This window comes from Carcharhinus amblyrhynchos, chromosome 13 (genome assembly GCF_965287045.1).
Source record: "Carcharhinus amblyrhynchos chromosome 13, sCarAmb.v2.hapA, whole genome shotgun sequence".
NCBI lineage: Eukaryota > Metazoa > Chordata > Chondrichthyes > Carcharhiniformes > Carcharhinidae > Carcharhinus > Carcharhinus amblyrhynchos.
The window spans coordinates 65,276,245-65,299,853 of record NC_137336.1 but is presented as its reverse complement, the minus strand read 5'-3'; the positions used below and the strand labels follow the sequence as shown (position 1 = coordinate 65,299,853).

The 23,609-nt window shown below is 41.4% G+C and overlaps 1 protein-coding gene across 1 annotated transcript in view; it reads left to right on the top strand.

The window, feature by feature from the left end:
• rnf145a (ring finger protein 145a) overlaps window positions 1-23,609 on the top strand; it is a 98,604-nt gene that overhangs the window by 33,741 nt on the left and 41,254 nt on the right. Inside the window, exons 2-3 of the mRNA XM_080201778.1 lie at window positions 9,137-9,245; window positions 20,195-20,286. Coding sequence (XP_080057904.1) covers window positions 9,137-9,245; window positions 20,195-20,286 — 201 coding nt within the window. The remainder of the gene's footprint in view (window positions 1-9,136; window positions 9,246-20,194; window positions 20,287-23,609) is intronic.

Here is a 23,609-nt window from a genome sequence, read left to right as displayed (position 1 = left end):
CAGAGCAAAATGGCCCTAATCTTTTAAGAAAACATTACTTAAAGTACAAATTCACATTAATATAAAAAGGCAAACTTCATATCTTGGGCATTACTCAATTTATGGGAGCCTGAGACCTGCCACCAAAGGGCTTCGTGATTTTCTATTCTAAGTCTGTTGGTACACAACAAATGGAGCAGCATCTTTACCATTTGGATATCTAGTTCAGAGTCTACATTGCTACACTTGGCATTAAAATTGCTCTTTATCAATCTGTGTTTTATGCAATCAGGGTGAAAGAACCTTCACCTGAGGGTTAGTTGAACTATACTTAGTTGGACTTCAATGTGCTTGATATCCCCTAAATCAGTGGTTCTCAAGTTTGGTCGACCACAGACCTCCCATGCAGGAAGAAAACTCCATGGATTAACTTTCCGTCTGACCCCACCTGCTTTCACTTGCCACCAACAAAGCTCATCAGAATTACTGGGAATTTATAAATATTTCACTGCTTTTTCCCCAAAGGATGTAATAAATTTATATGCATTAGTTTTTAAATTAAATATTAGTGAATTAATTCATGCCAGAAACAAAAGTATAGACATATTATAAACAATGTTACAAGAGATCACACTTCGTTGAAACATTCAAATGTTCTGTGTTCTAAAATCATCAGATTTCTGAGGAATTAATAATTAATTTTACATCTCTTTCAATCAAAATCAACGGTAATGTAAGCCTTACTGATTACACAGCGATATTGTTAGGACAACTCCGTGCTGTGCACGTTGGAACCTGTCTGGTCGTGCGACATGGGCAACTTGGGGGACAGAGTTCTAGCCCATTCTCTCATGGTCTCAGCTGCACAATGGTGCATTAAGTGACTTGCATTTTGCACCAACAAGTGGAACAAACCTAGGGAAGACTTGGCAACATCAGGTCCTAACAAAGGCATTTTCAGAAGGTAGGATTGTAATTGCTTTGAGACTTCCAGAGCCTAGTCTGCTGTTATTTGGTGCTCAGGTGCTGTAAATAATAGATAGTATGTGTCTGATAATTCAAATTATATGTTTTCTTTTTATGGTTTCTTGCCTCCTCATGAACTTGAGGTGCATGAGTAAGTTTTTTAAAAATTTAATGTTTGAAGTCTTCCTTCCATTTGTATTAGAGGATTTCCAAAAATCAGAACTTTTGTGTTTATTACTTAATTTCAACTTGCCAAGTTAGTGACCTGTTGAATGCACATTGACCAAGGTCCACTTCGATAGGTTCACCATGCTTTCAGAAAGACTTCTGTTGATAAAGTTGTAAAGTGCATTTTCAATTCAAGTACAATTTTATTAAATCCATAAACTTTGATTGTTAAGTGACATGCAAGCTTCAGAAACAAGCCATATAGACCAGATGGTTCCAGGTTCAATCCCTGACTGATAGTGAATTGGTTAATTATTCCAGGAGCAATATGTGCTCCAGATTTGAAAGGAAAATCAGCCATGATGAGTATTCTTCTAAATTATTAACGGTTTTGGAAATTGTGCCTGTTCAGTTGAGCAATGAAAGGTTTAGGCTCTTCAATGATGTCCAAAGTGTGATTGAATATTTGACAATGTCCCGACGTTTGTATGACAATTTCTAAGGTTCGGCACTCTGCGTTCGGCTTGGTTTGATAATAATCAAGTCAGCTCCGGATAGAAGATTTATACCTTTATTCTTTTACGACGTTGGAGCTAGTTTTCCTTCGGGTGGGCAGGCATCAGTGGTCCCGCACACCCAGGCAAAACTAACTTTTTTGTTCTACTTTTTCCAAACACTTATCCCAGTCTATAGGCGGGCTTCCACAGCTTTAGCCTGTTACAACTTGTCCCTGACTCTTTTACACCAATAGAGTGGTAGTATAGCTGCATGCACAGTTCATAATGTTCTGAAAACCAATCAACTCTGTATACGCTCTCATTGCAATAAATCCTTACACGACAGTTAAAACACTTGGTACTAGGTACAGCTTTGAACAGAGGGGAGTACGGTAGGATGAGAGAAGAATTGGCGAATATTGACTGGGGGAGCGCGTTGGAAGGTAGGTCTGTTGAGGAGCAGTGGAGGATCTTTAAGCAGATCTTTCTTGGTGCTCAGCAGAAATTTATTCCGATGGTTAAAAAGGACCGTAGGAGGAGAGGTAATAAGCCGTGGATAACGAAGGAGGTGAAGGAAAGTGTTAAATTAAAAGCGGAGGCGTTTAGAGTAGCTAAGAGTAGTGGGCGAGAAGAGGATTGGGAGAGGTTTAAATGTCAACAAAGATTGACAAAGAAGTTGATAAAGAAGGATAGGAGAAACTATGAAGCTGGGCTAGCGCTTAATATGAAAAAGGATAGCAAGAGTTTTTATAAATATATGAAAAGGAAGAGGCTGCCTAGGGTGAGCGTTGGACCCTTAGACGATGAGAGGGGGGACTTAGCAGTAGGGGATGGGGAAATGGCTGAGGTCTTGAATAACTTTTTTGTTTCGGTCTTCACGGAGGAGGACGTGAATAATTTGTTGGGTGTTAGCGATGGAAAGGTGGTAGGACTGGAGGGTCTCAATGACATTATTGTTACTAGAGAGGCGGTGCTCGACAGACTGGAGGGACTGATTGTGGACAAGTCCCCAGGACCGGATGGAATGCATCCGAGGGTTCTGAAAGAAATGGCGGAGGTGATAGTGGATGCCTTGGTGGTTATTTTCCAAATGTTGCTGGATTCCGGGGAAGTGCCGGAAGATTGGAAAACGGCTAATGTTACGCCGTTGTTTAAGAAGGGTGGCAGGCAAAAGGCAGGGAATTATAGGCCGGTTAGTTTAACGCCTGTTGTAGATAAAATGTTAGAATCCGTCATCAAGGAGGAAATAGCGAGGCATCTTGAGGGGAATTGCTTGATAGAGCAGACGCAGCACGGTTTCGTTAAGGGGAAGTCGTGTCTGACGAATTTATTGGAGTTCTATGAGGATGTGTCTAGGGCGGTGGATAGAGGAGAGCCGGTGGATGTGGTCTTTCTTGATTTTCAGAAGGCGTTTGACAAGGTACCTCACAAGAGGTTATTGCAGAAGGTAAGGAGGCATGGAGTTGGGGGTAAGGTGTTAGCGTGGATAGAGGATTGGTTGTCAAATAGGAGGCAGAGAGTGGGGGTTAATGGGTGCTATTCGGATTGGCGGTCAGTGACTAGTGGAGTGCCCCAGGGATCGGTGCTGGGGCCTCAGCTATTTACCATTTATATAGATGATCTGGAGGAGGGAACCAAGTGTATGGTGTCAAAATTTGCCGATGACACCAAGATTGGTGGAACGGCAAATTGCGCGGAATGGTGTGGAGAGTCTGCAGAAGGATCTAGATAGGCTGGGCGAATGGGCCAGGAACTGGCAAATGGAATTTAATGTTGGCAAGTGTGAGGTGGTCCACTTTGGTAGGAAGGACTATTACTTACGTGGCGAAAAACTGCAGCAGGCAACGGTGCAGAGGGACCTCGGGGTCCTTGTGCATGAGTCGCAAAAACCCAGCCTGCAGGTGCAGCAGGTGGTCAGGAAGGCGAATGGGATGCTGGCCTTCATAGCGAGGGGGATTGTATATAAAAGTAGGGAGGTCTTGCTGCGGCTGTATAAGGCATTGGTGAGGCTGCAGCTGGAGTACTGTGTGCAGTTTTGGTCGCCGCACTTATGCAAGGATATTTTGGCCTTGGAGAGAGTGCGGAGGAGGTTTACTAGGCTGATACCGGAGTTGAGGGGGTTGAGCTATGAGGAGAGGCTGAAAGAATGAGGGGAGATCTCATTGAGACGTGTAAGATGATGAATGGGATGGATAGGATAGAGGTGGAGAGACTCTTCCCGCTCAGAAAGGACAGTAGGACTAGGGGGCACAGCCTCAAGATAAAGGGGGGGTGGTTTAGAACGGAGTTGAGGAGGAACTTCTTCACTCAAAGGGTGGTGAATCTCTGGAATTCTCTGCCTGTTGAAGTGGTGGAGGCTGCCTCGCTAAATATTTTTAAGACGCGGGTTGATGGGTTTTTGATAAGTGAGGGGATTAAGGGTTATGGGGAGAGGGCGGGAAAGTGGAACTGAGCCACAACAGATCAGCCATGATCTTATTGAATGGCGGGGCAGGCTCAAAGGGCTAGATGGCCTACTCCTGCTCCTATTTCTTATGTTCTTATGTAGACGACGGAGTGTAATTAATGGCACTTATGCATACATGCAGGACAGCATGCTCACAGCATGAGATTACAAACTATACAAAAAGCTTATGGCTTTTGTATTCTCATGTACACAACAAGCACTTGAGCAGGTGCAAGGGCTAGTGATTTGGTAGGTCATAGAGTTTCAGGAGTGAGATATTGTTGGAGGAAATGTTTGGATAGGACGATTGTTTCAGATCATATTATGAAGAAGACAGAGCTACACTGTACATCAAAGTAAAACATTTTTGTATTTTTATCAATTTTAGGCCATGCAATATGAATGTAACTGAACTTATGTTAGCAAGCTGAAAAAAATTGTTGAAAAAGAGTAATGTTATTGAAGCTTTTTGTCTTCAAGTTATCAAGGCAGATGCAAGAATGCCAAATTTCAAAATCTAATGTAAGATGTGATTCTATGATTAGACTGCAGCTGCTGTACAATCTGGAGTGTGTTACAAATTTAAGTAACAAATTTAAGACCATTGGTTCACCTTGTAATGTGGCTCACTTAAGCTTGCTAGAAGCTGCATATATTCGTGTGCAAGATCTCAACCTCTGCAGGCAAAAGGAACATGTCCAGACATTGCATCTTTGTTGAATAAGCAAAAGCATAGGGAAAATCGCGTCTTGGTTCATATGCTATGGCAACGTCTTGACCAATTAGGGCCAACTGGCCAACCATTCAGCACCTCTGTTCTTGAGCAGCATAAATCATCAGTGTCTTTGAAATTTGACATTCTTGCCTGATGAGTGCAAGATGAAAAACTTCAACAGCATGCCTCTCCTTTTCAGCAATATTCAAGCTCTGTGCCACCAAGCAACCATAAAAAGACTGCATAGAAGAATTATATCTTGTGTGTGTGTGTGTGTGTGTGTGTGTGTGTGTGTGTGTGTGTGTGTGGGAGAAGTGAGACAACTATTTACTAGAGCATAGTTCGAGAGCGTGTTAACCTGCCTCCATATGTCTTGCTTGAAAACAGATCAGTGTTGCTGAGTCAACAGTTCAGATTGTTTTATTGATAATTTAGGAAAGTTAGCCACTTTGCACATAAGATTGAAGCTAATTGTTTATAATTGCTGCAGTCATTAAAGATAGCGTTATACCAAACTTCAATTTCATTAGATTTTATTTAAGACCTGTCCTAGTAAACACCCATTCTGACAGGGACAGTGACATAGCCTAACTGTAGAAATTGAGAGTGTGTAGTGGGTGGGAGCTTCAATAAAGACTTTGGTGTCCTTAAATCTGGAATTTCTGCTTGAATCTTCAATATTGATGACACTTGATGTTCTGCAGTTCATTTTTAGATGTCTGAGGACATGTAGGCAGAACACAGAAGGCTAAATATACACTTTGTCTTTATTTCAACATGTTCCAGGAAATTGTGCAATTTATTGAACTACTTTTGTTTCATGATTTCTGTTTACACAGTGATGGGGGAGCCTTATTATAGAATGGATATAGCAAGAAGGAAATCTCATCTGGCGCTTGCTTGCCCATTGCAGAAATGTGTCTGTCATTGTGGAAGTTCTACATCATCCTCACCACAGTTTGCAATATTTCGAAGTTTTGTGTTGTCAACAATGTTGAAACTGTGCCCTGTACACTAAAGTCTAGGTTTTCAGTATATTATCCGGGATATAGGGTGTCTCTAACACTGACACATTGGAAACTATTATAAACCATCCTCTTGTTTGAAAACAACTGAACACCACGAGCATGTTTCCTGTCACTCATACTTTAGGTGGGTCGGTTTTGTCCAATGTGTGCAGGAGGGTTTCCTGACACAGTATGTATATAGGCCATTAAGAGGCGAGGCCACATTGGATTTGGTACTGGATAATGAACCAGGCCAGATGTTAGTTTTGGAGGTAGGTGAACACTTCGGTGATAGTGACCACAATTCAATTATGCTTACATTAGCGATGGAAAGGCATAGGTATATACTGCAGGGCAAGAGTTATAGCTGGGGGAAAGGAAATTATTATGCGATTAGGTGAGATTTAGGATACAAAGGATGTGGAAAGAAACTGCAGGGGATGGGCACAAATGAAATGTGGAGCTTGTTCAAGGAACTGCATGTCTTTGATAAGTATGTATCTGTCAGGCAGGGAGGAAATGGTCGAGCGAGGGAACCATGGTTTACTAAAGAAGTTGAATCTCTTGTGAAGATGAAGAAGGAGACTTCTGTCAAGATGAGATGTGAAGGCTCAGTTCGGGCATTTGAGAGTTAGAAGTTAGCCAGGAAGGACCTAAAGAAAGAGCTGACAAGAGCCAGGAGGGGACATGAGAAGTCTTCGGCAGGTAGGATCAAAGAAAACCCTAAAGCTTATAAAAATTTTTATATAGGTTTTTTTATAGGTACATCAGGAATAAAAGAATGACTTGGGTAAGATTAGGGCTAGTCAAGGACAGTAATGGGAAGTTATGTTGTGTTCTTGTGTTACGCGTGGAGTCCAAGGAGATGGGCGAGGTGCTAAATGAATATTTTTTTTGTCAGTATTCACACAGGAAAACAACAATGTTATTGAGGAGAACACTGAGATATAGGCTATTAGATCAGACGGGATTGAGGTTCATAAAAGGAGGTGTTAGCAATTCTGGAAACTATGAAAATAGCTAAGTCCCCAGGGCCAGATGGGACTATTTCTAAGATTCTCTGGGAGGCTATGGAGGAAATTGCAGAGCTTTTGGCTTTGATCTTAAGGCCGTCGTTGTCTACAGGAAAGTGCCAGAAGACTGGAGCAAATGTTGTCCCCTTGCTCAAGAAAGGGAGTAGAGCCAACCTTGGTAATTATAGACTATTGAGCCTTCGTTCTGTTGTGGGCAAAGTTTTGGAAAAGATTAAAAGAGATAGGATTTATAATCATCTAGAAAGGAATAAGTTGATTAGGGATAGCCAGTACAGTTTTGTGAAGGGTAGGTCGTGCCTTACAAACCTTATTGAGTTCTTTGAGAAGGTGACCAAAGAGGTAGATGAGGGTAAAGCAGTTGATGTGGTGTATATGGATTTCAGTAAAGCGTTTGATAAGGTTCCCCACGGTAAGCTATTGCAGAAGATATGGAGGCATGGGATTGAGGGTGATTTAGTGGTTTGGATCAGAATCAGAGGGTGGTGGTTGATCAGAAATATTCGTCCTGGAGTTCGGTTACTAGTGGTATACCGCATTGATCTGTTTTGGGGCCACTGCTGTTTGTCATTTTTATAAATGAACTGGATGAGGGTGCAGAAGGATGAGTTAGTAAATTTGCGGATGACATTAAAGTTGGAGGAGTTGTGGACAGTGCAGAAGGACAGTGTGGCAGTGTTGTGGGTTACAGAGGAACATAGATAAACTGCAGAGCTGGGCTGAGAGGTGGTAAATGGAGTTTAATGCGGAAAAGTGTGAAGTGATTCACTTCGGAAGGAGTAATCGGAAGACAGAGTACTGGGTTAAAGATAAGATACTTGGTAGTGTGGGTGAGCAGAGAGGTCTCGGTGTCCATGTGCATCGATCCCTGAAAGTTGGCACCCAGTTTGATAGGGTTGTTCAGAAGGTGTACAGTGTGTTAGCTTTTATTGGTAGAGGGATTGAGTTTCGGAGCCATGAGGTCATGTTGCAGCTGTACCAAACTCTGGTGCGGCTGCACTTGGAGTATTCCACACAGTTCTGGTTGCCACATTATAGGAAGGATGTGGAAGGATTGGAAAGGGTGCAGAGGAGATTTACCAGGATGTTGCCTGGTATGGTGGGAACGTCTTATGAGGAAAGGCTGAGGGACTTGAGGCTGTTGTTATTCAAAAAAAGTTTAAGCGGTGACTTAATAGAGGCAGATGAGATGATCAAAGGATTAGATAGGGTGGACAGTGAGATCCTTTTTCCTCAGATGGAGATGGCTAGCTCAAGGGGACATCACTTTAAATTGAGGAGTGATAGTTATAGCACACATGTTAGAGGTATGTTCTTCACTCAGAGTGGTAGGGGCGTGAAATACCCTGCCTGCAACAGTAGTGGACTCGCCAACATTAAGCGCATTTAAATGATCATTGGATAAAGATGTGGATGATATTGGAGTAGTGTAGGTTAGATGGCCTTTAAATTGGTTTCACAGGTCAGTGCAACATCGAGGGCCGAAGGGCCCTGTATTACGCTGTAATGTTCTACGATGTCACTTCTGTATTGCTGTTGTCTGTTTGATTTTATGAGCTCAAAGTTTGCTCGCAAATTCATAATATGTGTTACAAATGTGTGTTATTAGGTGTAGTAAGTAACGTGTTGAAAATGCTATATTGAGCTAAATTTGCCCTTGAGGACTCTACATAGACATGTGCTTGGTTTCAGATGGGACAGATGAACCAGAATCCTGGAGACATTGACACTAACTGTTATTGCAACAGTCTTGCTCATTTGGACTCCTCAGGGTCCATCGTCAGTTCAGACTGGAGAATTCTGCTTTGTTTTGTAGTAATGGGCGGGAGATCAATTTTTAACAAAGGCTTTCGGGAACTGAAATCAGTTGCAGTAGCGTCTGAGAGAGCATTTGGTGAGATGAAAAGATTTGAAATAATGGGTGATCAGTTAGTGACGTAAGACATGGGGAAGTAGGATGCATTACATATTTTGTATTATCATGAAGAATAAGTTGTGTTAATTGAACAAAGTGTATTTAATTGCAGTCATTTTGTACGTTGACTGAGAGTAAAACCGTGCAGTAAAATAGCGTAGCTGTTTGGACGAAGACTCACCTCGTCTTGTTTTCACTTAATCTGTCTGGAGATATTGAAGAATTAAATGTGCGAAAGGTGTATGAATTTTCTTGTGTCAAGGGTGGCCTTGGCACGTCACTGGGTTATGGTATCATTAATAGACAGTGAGCACTGTGTTAGCTTCCAAACAGTAAAATGTTTGGGTCTCAAAGAAACCTTATAACTGTATTGTTATGATTGAATCTATTTGTTTTTTTTGTTGTCTTTCAGGTTATATAATAAGCCTTGTTCTCCTCACTCTGCCTCGACAACACTTGGTCCAGCTATATCTGTATGTTTTGACAGCGCTACTTTTGTACGCTGGGCACCAAATTTCAAGGTAAGGATCATTGAAGCGTTCAGTTCTGACGAAGTAAATGTTTTGTGCAAACATTAAAATACAAGGAGTTAGATGTTAGACAATTACTTGTTGCCTCTGGAATCCTGTTTAAATCCTGGTTTGTTTAGATGGGATCATGTTTTTGTCCATTATTCTTAACTGAGCATGGATAATCTGAATTACAGAACAAATTGCCCTTTGAGTATGAAATAACAAAAAATTGCCCGTCTGTCTTAGACAAAGATTGGGAGTAGTAAATAGAAAATTTGTCATTTAGGGTATTGGTGTGCAATGGGGTGTGTTTTTCTGAGATTGGAGCTGAAATATGTTGGATCATGTGGAGGCAGCTTTGCTCAGCAACTACTCACACTTCACCTCGATGTAATGTTATCACTGGGTTATCAAAATAAAAACTGCTCCCCAGTATTCTGTCATCTTGAGAACAAGATGATGAAAGTTAAAGGAGAGAGTAGAAGTGCAGATTGATGGAGCTGCAGGCTCAGGTGAGGTTAGTCAAGTTTTCAGACCATGTAACGGAGCAGACAGTATAGAAGGTGGCAGGAATGTAACCTTCGGCAGAGCAAAAGTATGAGAAGGGAGGTGGTCCATGCAGGACGAAGGGTGTTATACCTAAATACGCGCAGTATACAGAACAAGGTAAATGAGCTTGTTGCACACATTGAAATTGGCCAGTATGATGATGTGGGCATCACAGAGACATGGCTGCAAAGGGATCAGGGCTGGTTTCTAAATAGCAAAGGATGTGTGGCCTATTGGAAGGGCTGACAGATGGGCAAAGGGGGTGGGGTTGCATTGCTAGTAAGGCAATAGCAAGAAGTGATATAGGATCAGAAGGCATAAAATCTCTGTGGGTAGAATTGAGGAATTGCGAAGGTAAAAAGACCCTGATGGGAGTTGTGCACAGGCCCCTGAGCAGTAGTCAGGATTTGGGGCAGAAAATAAATCAGGAGATAGAAAAGGCATATAAAGAAGGCAATATTACAATAGTCATGGGGGACTTCAATATGCAGGTGGACTGGGAAAATCAGGTGGGTAGTGGATTCCAAGAAAAGGAATTCGTGGAATGTCTGAGATGTCTTTTTGGAGCAGCTTGTGATGGAACCCACTAGGGATTTGGTGATGTGTATTGAGGCAGACTTGATTAGGGAACTTAAGGTGGAAGAACCTTAGGGAGCAGTGACCACAATATGACAGAATTTACCCTGCAGTTTGAGGAGGAGAAGCTGGATTCAGATGTAACAGGATTAGAATTAAATAAAGGTAACTATCAAGGCACGAGGGAGGAGCTGGCCAGAGTTGATTGGAAAGGGAGCCTAGCAGGGATTCAGTGGAACAGCAATGGCAGGAATTCTTGAGTTGTTTGCGAGGCACCACAGAAATTCTTCCCAAGGAGGAAGAAACATGCTAAGGGGAGGATGAGGCACCCATGTCTGAGGAGGGAAGTCAAGGACAGCATAAAAGTAAAAGAAAAGGCATATAAAGTGGCAAGCCTTTAAAAGCAAGCAGAAAGCAACAAAAAAAGCAGTAAGGGGGCAGAAGATGAAATGAGTCTAAGCTAGCTAGTAATATAAAAGATAAGAGGTTTTTTTCAATGTTTACAAGGTAAGAGAGAGACAAAAATAGCCATTTAGATTTCCAGAATGCCTTCGACAAGGTGCTGTATAGGAGACTGTAAGTTAAGAGTCCATGGTCTTAAGGCTAAGATCCTGGCATAGATAGAGGATTGGCTGACTGGCAGAAGGCAGAAAGTGAGGATAAAGGGGTCTTTTTCAGGATGGCAGCTGATTAGTGGTGTGTCTCGGGTCAGTGCTGGGACCACAACTTTTCACAATATATATTAATGATTTGGAGGAAGGAACTGAAGGCACTGTTGCTAAGTTTGCAGATGATAGATATGTAGAGGGACAGGTAGTATTGAGAAAGTGGGCAGGGGGTGCTATCGAAGGACTTGGGCAGGTTAGGAGAGTGGGCAAAGAAGTGGCAGATGGAAAACAATGTGGAAAAGTGAGATTATGCACTTGGGAAGGAGGAACGGAGGCAGATTTTCTCAATGGGAAAATGCTTAGGAAATCAGAAATATGAAGGGACTTGGGAGTCATTGTTCAAGATTCTCTTAAGGTTAACTCAGGTTCAGTCAGTAGTTAGGAAGGCAAATGCAATGTTAGCATTCATGTCGAGAGGGCTAGAATACAAGAGCAGGGATGTACTTCTGAGGCTGTATAAGGCTCTAGTCAGACCTCATTTGGAGTATTGTGAGCAGTTTTGGTCCGCATATCTAAGGGTGGATGTGCTGGCCTTGAAAAGGGTCCAGAGGAGTTTCACATGAATGATCCCTGGAATGAAGAGCTTGTCGCATCAGCAGCGGTTGAGGACTCTGGGTCTATACTCATTGGAGTTTAGAAGGACGGGGGGGGGGGGATCTTATTGAAGCTCACAGGATACTGTGAGGCCTGGATAGAGTGGACATGGAGAGGCTGTTTCCACTGGTTGGAAAAACTGGAATCAGAGGGCACAACGTCAGGCTAAAGGGGTGATTATTTAAAACAGAAATGAGGAGGAATTTCTTCAGCAGAGTGGTGAATCTGTGGAACTCTTTGCCACAGAAGGCTGTGAAGGCCAGGTCATTGAGCCTCTTTAAGGTAGAGATAGGTTCTTGATTAATAAGGGGACAGGAGAATGGGGATGACAAAAATTGAATGGTGGAGCAGACTCGATGGGCCGAATTGCCTAATTCTGCTCCGATGTCCTATGGCCTTACGAGAAAAAAAGTAAAAATACCAACTCCGAAGCTTTTGAAACTTAGCAATATTACTTTTATCCATTAAAAGGACCATAGCTTCCTCATGTGGCCTGTCTCTGCGTTTCAGGTACACTGCAAATGCTCAAAGCACTCAAAGAATGATGTACGATCAGTATTGCTTCTGTTCCATTTTTTGTGTGCGCCGTTGCTGAATTTTTATCTGCACAAGTTTCTCATTGTGCTTTATTTGAGTTTCTGCATTTTTGTTGTATTTCTTTTTCGGTGCTTTTTTTCCTCCTCCCATCATAATTTCTTCGTAGATACAGTTGAAGGAAAACTGGCAGATAACCAAAAAGTGTTTTCAAATTAGCCTCATCATATTACAGGTGTCCAAAGATGGATTCTAAATCCATCCAGCTGAAGCTAGTTTGTAGGGGAAATAGGAAGATTTAATAGAAACTGCTCCTTTCTCTTAACAGTTCTTAATGGCAAAGGTATTCCTTATAGCATATTGGTGCATAGGACATTGATTCTTTTGTCAGTGTCTTCAGTTCTTAAAGCATTAATCCAGTGACAGTTGCAGCAATGTTTTTGCATGTAAATGTGACCCAAGTTACAATTTAGATTGAGAATATTGTGAAATATGGGGAATATTGCCAACTGTAATTTTCTCATTGAATATCATTTTCGCCAGGCTAAAAATTGGAACATTATTGAGGCTGTGTTTGCACAAATATCCAAAGTGCAATGTGAAACTCTGACAGTTTGGCCAGTTCAGCAACAGTGGCTCACATAAAGTTGCAGAAATAATCATCCAATTCTCCACTTTACAGTTTAATGCAAGTTGTTGTGTATTTTAACAAGGGAATACTTAATGCACACACTGCATTGCTGTTCTACTAATATCTTAGCAGCTTTCTAGCCCTCCTGGTAATATTTCAACAATTCTGCCACTGTCATTTGTGCAATGAGCATGTTATGACTTGTAGATTTGCAGTTTTGCTCTATGTATATTGATATGAAGGTGTGCTATGATCTTTATTGATCAATTATTTCTGTGTTTCAGCATTTCTGAAATGTTGACAAAACGTGATTTGTAAAGGAAGTTGCATTGTCACTACAGATGTCATGATGTATTGGTTCTATTGTCAGTGTGTCTTCAGTTCTTGAAGCATTAATCCAATGACAGTTGCAGCAATGGTTTTTGTATGTAAATGTGACTCAAGTTACAATTTAAATTGAGAATACTGTGAACTTTGGGGAATATTGTGAACTCAAAACACATAATTAGAGGAGAAATAAAATTTTAGATTAATCGTGGACAAAGTATGGGAGATATTAGAGGAGAGACAAAATGCATTTAAGGGAGCTTAGCACAAGAGTAGTGGTAGAAAGAAAACTAAACCCAGACGTGATCCGGATATGAGCATACGCATTAGGAATTATGGCCTCTATCCCAACTTCAATTTCCCCCTGATAACCTTTGACTCCCATGTTAGTCAAGAATCTCAGCCTGTGGGAGATTGAGATCAGAAGTGGATGACAAAAGCTGGGCCTCGGAATGGAGCTGTTGCTGAGTGAGGATCAGCAGATGATAAAGCCAAGTCCAGGTGTGGAGCTGCTGGATATAAAGCCAGGTCCAGGAATGGAGCTTGAGGATTGAACCAGCCCTGGGAAAAAGCCAGGCCCAGGAGTGGAGCCGTGAGTGAACCTGGCCCAGGAGCACAGCTGCTGGATATAAAGCCAGGCCCATGAGCAGAGCTGTGTGTGAACCTGGCTCAGGAGCGGAGCTGTGGATGATTGAACCTGGCCCAGACATAGAGCTGGCAGGAGTTGAGCCTTGTCTAGAAGCAGAGCTGCAGAGGTTGAGAAGAACAATGGAAAGTGAAGCCAGGCCCTGGAACAGAGCTGCGAGAGAATCTGGAGCTCGAGCTACAAAACGAGCAAAAATTGAAAATCGAGGATTGGCTTCACAGGACTGTAAATTAGTGAGTGGCTGGTGATTGTTGGAGGTTTAATTTTGGTCTTTAATTTAGATCAGTGTGTCAAATTCAGAGCTTAAGGATTCTACAACTTATGGTGACTTACAAGTGAACTGGATACTTGTCAATTTTCAGCAATAAATACCTATTTTCTAAGCTGCTGTACTATTGTACTCAAAAGAGTCATCTGTTTAAGCTATACTAATGTTTTTGGCTGCAGAGTTCAATGTGGTGAATGGTCTGTTTGAGGTTTTTGAAAGCATTTAATGAATAGCTTTTGAAAGATGTTGTAAAGAGTTTGGAATTAGTCTGATTCAAGGGTTGCATAAGGAAAATAGAGGAAAAACCTTTTTGATTAGATTTTGGTTTTAAATGGACCTCATTAAACATTCACTCCCTTCACCACTGATGTACTGCAGCAGCACCTACGTTGAGTTGCATGACACAAACTCAGCAAGGCCCCTTTGGCAATGTCTTCGAAACCCACGACTCTTCCACCTAGCAGGACAAGGCAGCAGATGGATGGTCATGCCAACACCTGCAAGTTCCCCTCCAAGCCATGCACTATCCTGACCTGAAATTATATTGCCTTTTCTTCACTGTTGCTGGGTCAAAGTCCTGGAACTTGCCATTATAGCACCATGGATACCTGTAATATATGAATTGCAAGAAGGAAGCTCATTGTCACCTTCTCAAGGGCAATTAGGAATTGGCAATAAATGCTGGCCTTACCAGTGATGACCATATCTCATGAACGAATAAACAATTTAAAAAAGAATCTGCAGCAGAAACTTTGGAGTGAGGCAGAAGAGGAATGGTATTCAATTTTCCTTATGCCATGTTAGGATGCGTGCACAGATTCTAGGAAGCCATGGGAAGGTCATTGTGTTGGTAATGCATGCTGTTGGTTCAATCTGAAGAATTTGGAATCCCTTTTTGGCCTGGTAGCAAGTATTCATTTCAAATACTGTGATGTGAAAATGTTGTTTGCTCTAGGTGCTCTTTGTCTCAGAGTTGATCAAATGATTTTGAAACAAGTTAATTCGTTCTTAGTAAAGTGCCATCCATTTGGTACAAAGTGATTGTTTTAAGTACAGATTTGCTATGTAAGTATAATGTTGGCACAGTGATTAGCCCTGCAGCACCCCAATGCCAGGGACCTGGGTTCAGTTCCTGACTTGTGAGACTGAGCGGAGTCTGCACATTCTCCCCGTCTGCGTGAGTTTCCTCCAGACGGTCTGGTTTCCTCCCACAGTCTGAGAGACGTGCTGGTTAGGTGCATTGGCCATGCTAAATTCTCTCTTGGTGTGTCTGTACAGGCGCTGGAGTGTGGCAAATAGGGGATTTTCACAGTAACATCATTGCAATGCTAATGTAAGCCTATTAATGACACTAATAAACAAACTTAAATTTGAATCCAGGAAATAATTGTACTTTTTTACCATTTGTACTGCAGCAGATTTAGATTGTGCATATCTGACTTGACCAAATTTAATGCTTTTTCTGAAGCCATCAGAGAGAGGCGGTTCTTTGGAAGGATAACAGACTTTTTATTTAATTGTTCATCCGCATTAATTCATAAAATGGGCTCTCCCAATCTTTTTGCTTCTGAGGCCGCCCTCACATGTAATAAACAGTCTCTGAACCCCTAGCAATGCAGTCCAAAAATCAAGTATTTCTTATTTAGTTAATGTGAAACCTGTTGTTGATGCTGAGCAACAATTTTGTAAAGTCATGGATGTATCTTTGAGAAAAATGAATAAAAAGGCTAACCAAAAGCCAAAAAAAACTGAAAGGAAAAATGGTTAACTGCTGACTGTTGCTCGGCCTTTTGGAATGATTAACAAATGTTCAGAAATTAACTCTGAAAGGAGAAATGGGGAACTGAAAAGCAGGTGTATGATAAATAAAAATCTGCAAGTATACACAAATGGAAGAAAATCATTATCAGTAAATAGAAAAATACCTGCAAAGACGAGTCAGAAATGGGTAACCAGAAATAGAGGAAAAGATGAACTAAGAAGTGTCGAAGTTGTGAAAGGGATGAAATGTTCACAAAAAACCAGAAATAATTTTCTGAGAACAAGTGCAAAGTGGAAATGGGTTCATCAAATGCCTTCCTGAAAGAGTGCTGGAGGCATCCTGGAGTAATTGATTAATTATTCCCCATTGGGCATTTTCTCTGATTTGTATGGACATGTTTGGATGTATTCTTCTCAAGGAATCCAGGTCTAGTTTCTCTGGGAGTGATGTTTCTGAAGTCTTAGCGCTGCTTCACTCTCTCTGGCTACACTGGCTTAAGTAGAGGATGGCAAGATGATGAAACAGCAGCTCCACTCCTGGGCTGGATGTGCCAGCCCAGTATGATGTAGAGATGCCGGCGTTGGACTGGGGTAAACACAGTAAGAAGTCTCACAACACCAGGTTAGACTCTAACCTGGTGTTGTGAGACTTCCTACTGTGCCAGCCCAGTATACCAGTAATAACTTCAGGTTGAAAAGTGGATCTCCTTTGGTTCATGGCTTGTCAAAGACTGATACTGAACTAGAGAGGGCAATCCAAAGCACTTGCGGCTGTGCCTATGCCAAACGAAATGGCAACAGGAAGTTGCTTTCATGCTGATAAATCTATGGCATTCATGTCCACTATTTTCTCGGCTAGCCAGAGTGAAGGAACATCTAATGGTACTGGGACGAACGTGGCCAGGCATTGAGAAGCCAGGTGATAGCAGCCTCTTGAGTTGCAATTTCTGGATGCACCTGTTGCCTTGGTGATTGATTTTCAGTTCACCAGTCTGCATTTCTGGGATGCTCCAATCTGATACGTTTGACTCCAGAGTTCCAGTCCGATTTGGTAGATCCTTTAAAGTGGCTGCTTAAGAATCCCTGTGCTAAAGCCTGTAATTTCTCTAAATCTACTGTTGCTGTATGTGAGTGTCCACACTCTAACTATTGATAAGGTTTACATAAGAGTATAGTTGTCCAATTGAAACTTGTGCACATTGACCTAATTTGTAATATCATCCAAGATAGCTATATGTCTGACCAATGGTATATCAATCTACCACGTCCTCCCATTTCCATTGTTCTTCCTTCTAATGGACACGTGAGCTGCAGATCATTCGATGAAATTCTTGTGTGCATACTGTGTATCTAAAGCCTCCCTTACAACTAGGAGTTTTATAGCCCTTGACGCTTATCTGGGTCTGTTTTAATCAAGATCTTTGGTTTTTCTCATAGCAGCTTGCTACTTATATGATTTTTAAACTTGTGTGGTTATGAACCTTTTCAGTAGGAATGAAGGAGCATCAGCCTCTGCAATTGTCCAACATATGTGAGGTTCGCTCGGCTTATTTGGGTGAGTGTGGGAGCTACAAGGTGAATGTGCAGACTGACCATGGTATAGGAAACCATTCAAGTTGGGGGAGCAGAAAGGAACGCTGTGGTAGTCGGGGACAGTGTAGCGAGGAGGATTGACACTGTTCCCTGCAACAAGGAACCCAGGTTCAGAAGGCTATTTGCCGTCTTGGTGCCAGGGTTCAGGAAATCTGCTCCAGACTGGAGATGAATTTCCAATGGAAGGTGGGGGGATCCCATTTTTGTGGTCTATATAAACACCAATTTATAATATGTAATGAGGCAGATTTACTAAACAATCTCAGATAAAGATCCCTTGGAAACAGCTTTCATAACATGGTAGAATTTAGCATTCAGTCTGAGAATGAGAAACTTGTGTCAGAAACAATTGCGCTTAACATAAATAAGGGTAATTACAAAAGAAAGAGATCAGAGTTGGCTGGAGTGGGCTGGGAAAAGTCTTCAGGAAAATCGGTTGATCAGTGATGGCAGACATTTGCGAGCATGGTCCATGACTCAGAGCAAAGATATATCCAGTGAGAAAGAAAGATTCCAGAAGGTAGATAAATCAGCACATTATCTGAGTAAGGGGTCGTCCATTTCAGAAAGAGATACAATCATCGAATCTCTACAGTGCAGAAGGAAGCCATTTGGCTCATCGAGTCTGCACTGACTCTCCAACAGACTACCTTACCCAGGCGTGCAGCTGAGATGGAGGAGTTTCTTCAGTGGGGAGTGTATCTTTGGAATCCTTTACTGCAGAGAGCTGTGGAGGCTGGGTTGTTAAATATGTTCAAGGCTGAGATAGACAGATTTTTAATTAATAAGGAAATAAAGGTTATAGTGATAAGGTAGGAAGTGCAGTTGAGGATTATCATAACAGAACAGTCATGATTTTGTTGAAGGAAGCAGAGCATACTCAGTGGGTTGAACATCTCTGCTCCTACATCTTATGATTATTCCTCTTGCCAACCAATCACCGCCCTCGTGTCATGCATCATAAATTGTTGTTTCCTTTTGAGATTTGGTATTCCTGCAATCTGTACATCTGTTTTTGATAAGAGAAGGGATTAAGGGTTATGGGGAGAGGGCGGGAAAGTGGAACTGAGCCACGACAGATCAGCCATGATCTTATTGAATGGCGGGGCAGGCTCGAAGGGCTACATGGCCTACTCCTGCTCCTATTTCTTATGTACTGGTGAGTGCAGACAAAAAGCTTCAGCAATATTTCTCTCTGTTCATCGAGAATCTTGGGACTTTGTTTATAATAACACAAGTGAAATCTCAATTTCACAGACTGCAGTTTTTCAATGGAACAGCTCACCATTACTTTCTGAAGCAGTTAGGCATTGGCAGTAAATGTTAGTTTTGTTCGTGAGGCCCTCATAGAGCACAGAAGGAGGACATTCAGCCCATTGTGTCCATGTTGGTTCTCTGTATGTGCAACCCAGGTAGCCCTACTTCCCCGCCCTTTCCATGCATTACTGAAAACACTTTCCCTCCAGATAATTGGGCAATTTCCTTTTGATGGCCACAATTGAATTTACGCCACAATTGAATTTACACCGCAGAGAGCCTTGCAGATCTAACCACTGAATGAGTGAAACATTTTTCCTCGTGCCTCTATTACAACTTATGTGAATTACCTTAAATCGATGTTCTCTAATTCTCAACCCTTCTGCCAATGGGAACAGTTTTTCCACTATCTGCTCTGTGGAGACCCCTCATGATTTTGAGCGCTTAGATGAAATCTGTCAATTATCTCTTCTCTAAAGAAAATAACCCCAGCTCCCCCAATCTAACCTCCTAACTGCAGTCTCTCATTCCTGGAACTATTTTCATAAAGCTTTGCTCCTCTCCAATGCCTTCAAATCCTTCACAAAGTGTTATGCTCACAATTGGTCACTCACCCAGTTGAGACTGAATTAGGTTTATTTAACAGTTTACCCAAACTCCTTGTTTTTATACTCTATGCTCACATTTGTAAAATCTAACATCTCGTAGGTGCTGTTAACTACTTGACCAGTCAGTCCTGCCACCTTCAACAATTTTGCATACATGCTCAGGCCCTTCACTCCTGCAATCCTTCAGAATTGTATCCTTTTATTTTGTTTGCTTTCCTTGTTCTACCTAATACTTAGCAGTATTTACATTCAGTTTCAGTTGCAATGTGTCCATCTGTTCCACCAACCTACCTGTGTTATCTTTATGTTTATCACTATCCTCTTCACAGTTGCAATATCATTCATCCCAATGAATTAAAAAAAAGGTTGATATTATTGAAGCAAAACACTCAAGTGTAGTGGACACATGGCTTGAAACTAACTTTAGAGTTGCAAGGAGAAAATCAGCCAGAATGATGGTTACTTATCAATACACATGGTGTGCTGCCAAGTAAGTGTGTTTTAGCATTGAGTGAGGAGAGGATTGTTGTGATGCAATCAATCGTATTCTGATAACTTTCACATTCTAACCACTAGGTAAGGATGTTTCTCCTGAATTATATTTATTTTGGATTCATTTGTGCCTGTCTTACTCTTCTTTACTAGATCCTAGTTTTGCCCCATAAGGTGAAATATCTCATCTCCATCTACCCTATTGAATCCCTTCATAATCTAGAAGACATCTATTGGGTGACTCCACAGCCTTCCCTTAAATAGCAAAACGTCTTGGCATAAAATGTATATTTAAGTGCTAAATGAGTAGGGGTTTCCTTCCTATAAAGGGACAGAAATACATGACGTACGAAAAATTTAATTGCTCTTTCTTCACTGCATACTTATAGAGGTGGCAAATGAAGAGGCACTTTTATCGAAATATCAATATCCTGTTGGTTGTTTAATTTTCCAGGGACTTTGTGAGGAGTGAGATTGAATTCGGCCATGATGGACCTGTGTACGAAGAACCTTTGTCCCTGAATCGCTTCACTACAGCTTTGATAGGTATGGTGAGACTTAGAAATTTGCTCAATGATTAATGCTTGCTTGTAAATTTGATGTATTTGGCAGAGTGATTGGAGAAATTTACACTGGCAGAAAATACATCTTCAAGTTGGTGTAAGTGGAAAATTTGGTTTCCACGTTGTAGCTTTTTGTAAATCACTATTTTCTTTGTTTCAACTCAGATGGCAGTAATTCATGCTCGGGTATAGTATAGGATTGTGACCTTTTTTGGTCAATTAGTGTTAGTCGTTAGATGTTTATTGAAGTTGATCCATCATCCACCTGGAAACTCCTCCAATTGGTAGCTTTCCATGACATATTTATCCTTTCTCTCCCTTTCCCCTACTGTGGAGACACAGGCTAGGTGTTGCCCTTCAGTTTCTGTTCTTGATCAATTCATAACTTGAGAGACTACTACAGGAGCCTAGTGTGATCATCAAACTTAAACCAATACAAAATATAAAAAAGACTCTGTTCGTCCCAGTTGCGTGAGAAACTTGCCCTAAATACCATATCAATAGAGCGCGGATGCTGCTCTCCTGATGACACTTTAGTTGATTTTGTTTCAGGTATTATTTTGTACTGGATGGCAGGGTGGGCACAGTAGTTAGCACTGTTGTCTGACAGTGCTAGGGACCCAGGTTCATTTCCACCTTGAGTGATTGTGGAATTTGCACATTTTCCCCATGCCTGCGTTTCCTCCAGGTGCTCTGGTTTCCTCTCATAGTCCAAAGATGTGTGGCTTAGGTGGGTTGGCCATAGTAAATTACCCTGGTGCCCCATGATGTTTCGGTTAGGGGGATTCCTAGAGTAAATATGTGGGATTACAAGGATAGGGCATGGGTCAACTGCTTTGTCGGAGAGTTAGTATAGACTTGATGGGCTGAATGGTCTCCTTTTGCACTGTTGGGATTCCATGAGATTCAAATGAGAAAACAGAATTACAGCATCCCTCTTAAATCTGATCCTAGATTCATGTCTGCTTTTCCTATGTTGCCTACTTCTCGTGCTACAACGTCACTGCAATGGCACTAACTACAGAGTAGCAAACAAAATGGTCTCTGATAATCAAAGAACATCATCCCTGTCCTTGTTACAGATCCTCAGCTTGTTTAACCATTCCCTCCTGTAACACTTCTCCTCCATTGTCCCCACTCCTACTATAATTTTCATTATTTGTAGCCAGAGCATGTGGAACATGTATATAATTGTGCACATTGATGAAAAGGTTTCAAGGTTGTCCCTTCTGCCCTGAGAGGTGCCCAATCTGCCTCCTATTATCCTGGAAGGGCAAAATTTGAGAAACGGGTGAAGCTAACTGTTTTACCTAGCTACTATGCAGCAACAGCATGAATGGTATTTGCCACTTATAGGATGCTGTTGCCTGCCTATCACATAAGTTAGTAACTAGCATTTGAACTTCAGTACCAGTCTAATGCTAAGTTTGTAGGCTGTACGTTCTAAAGACTGGCGAATCGTATCAAGCAACATGTTTTTGTTACTGTTAGCATTGGTAAGGTACAAACTGCTACCAACCAACCCTTGCTTGCAAAATCTAAGCAGTGTCCAACGTTAGCTGTGGTGTGCAGTTGGACAACATTTGCTAAACTAGCTCTCAGTCCTGAGGAAGAGTCACCCAGACTCAAAATGTTAGCTCTGTTCTCTCTCCATAGATGCTGTCAGATCTCCTGCGATTTTCCAACATTTTCTATTTTTTTTAGATTCCAGCATCTGCAGTAACTTGCTTTTATATTAGTGAAATAACCTTCAGTACGCTAAGGCCCTTTTTGAACATGGGATGAGTGCAAGGTGAAAAGCTTTGACAAAAAAGTCTACTTTTTCATCAGTGTTCAAATTCTGTATTAGATCAGAAGTCTGATAACATTGAACAGTGCCCTTAAGCTTCATCTGTTGTACAATAAAAGGAAGCTGCTTATTCAAGAACAAGTATATAAAGATAAATGCTTGGAGTGTGGACCTTTTCTTATTCCCATCTGCATCTCTGCCATATCATGGAGGCAACCGTTCCCCTATCTGTTCGATACGTTTCTACCTTTCCAGGAGAGTACCAGAAGATTGGAAAAAAGCCATTGTGACTCCTGCGTTCAAAAAGGTAGAAAGGCAGAAGGCAGGGAACTATAGACCAGTTAGTTTAACATCTTACTGACAAAATACTGGAGTGAATAATCAAGAGGAAATGCTAACCATTTAGGAGAGCTGAATATATTCAAATCTAGTCAATTTCATTTTATGAAAGGAAATGTTTGACAAATTTGCTCAAATTCTTTGAGGATGTAACAGAGAATAGATAGGAACCTGTGGATGTAGTGTATTTAGATTTTCAAAAGGCACTTTGACAAGGTGCCGCACAAGAGGCTGGTGCATAAAAGTAAAAGCTCATGTAATGAGCCACTCACCTGACGAGGGAACAGTGTTCCGAAAGCTAGTGGCAAAGACGTGGAGTTGTGGAGACAAAAGATTTGGTGAATTCAAATATACCATGATGCTGAGTTGACAGTTGGCTTCTGAATGAGTGAACAAGGGTTGATTGAAAGGCCTTCTGTGTCCTATCTGGTGCTCAGGGATAAAAAAATGAGAGAGTCCTGAGTGATGTGATTCAGCTACTCATTGGATGAATTGACTGAATCATGGGAGTCAAGCCCAATGTTTTCCAAGTTGTGTCACGTGGTGCTGTGATCTTGTACTTGTAACTAAAGTAATTTATTTAACTTAAGATACTTTGAGAGCTGCTGTTGGTAGGGGTTGTATTTAATCCCAAACTTGAGATTTGAATGTGTACTTAACTAACAATACCATTCAGTTCTCCTGTTTCTTCCAATTTTCTACCATTCAATATGTTTACTTTGAACGCAGATTAAGAAAAAAAGAACATTCACTGCCGACCACACAAACTCAGTGTTCCCACTGTAATATTCTTGGCACTCTATGCTGTGCAGCTTTGAACTTAAAACTGCTGAATAAAGCTTTGTTGCCCAAGTCTTTTGTGTTCTTGTGTTGACTGTGAACTAGACTGAAACTGGAAGGACATACTTTCTGACTAGATGTAAATCCTTGAGCTATTTTTCCGTACATGTAAAAGCATAGAAGATACAAGATGGAAATGGTACACTTGGCCCAACTGAATTGTGTCTAATGTACTGCAGCAAGTTGGCTAAAATAGCCTTGTACAACTTGGAAAAAAAGATGCATGTTCATCAATGAATGACAAACAGAAAATCAACCGAAGTTGCAAGAAGCAATTACTTCCAGTAAAGGTAATGAGAGTTGAGCATCACTTGGCAGATCAGGCCAGATTTTCACCA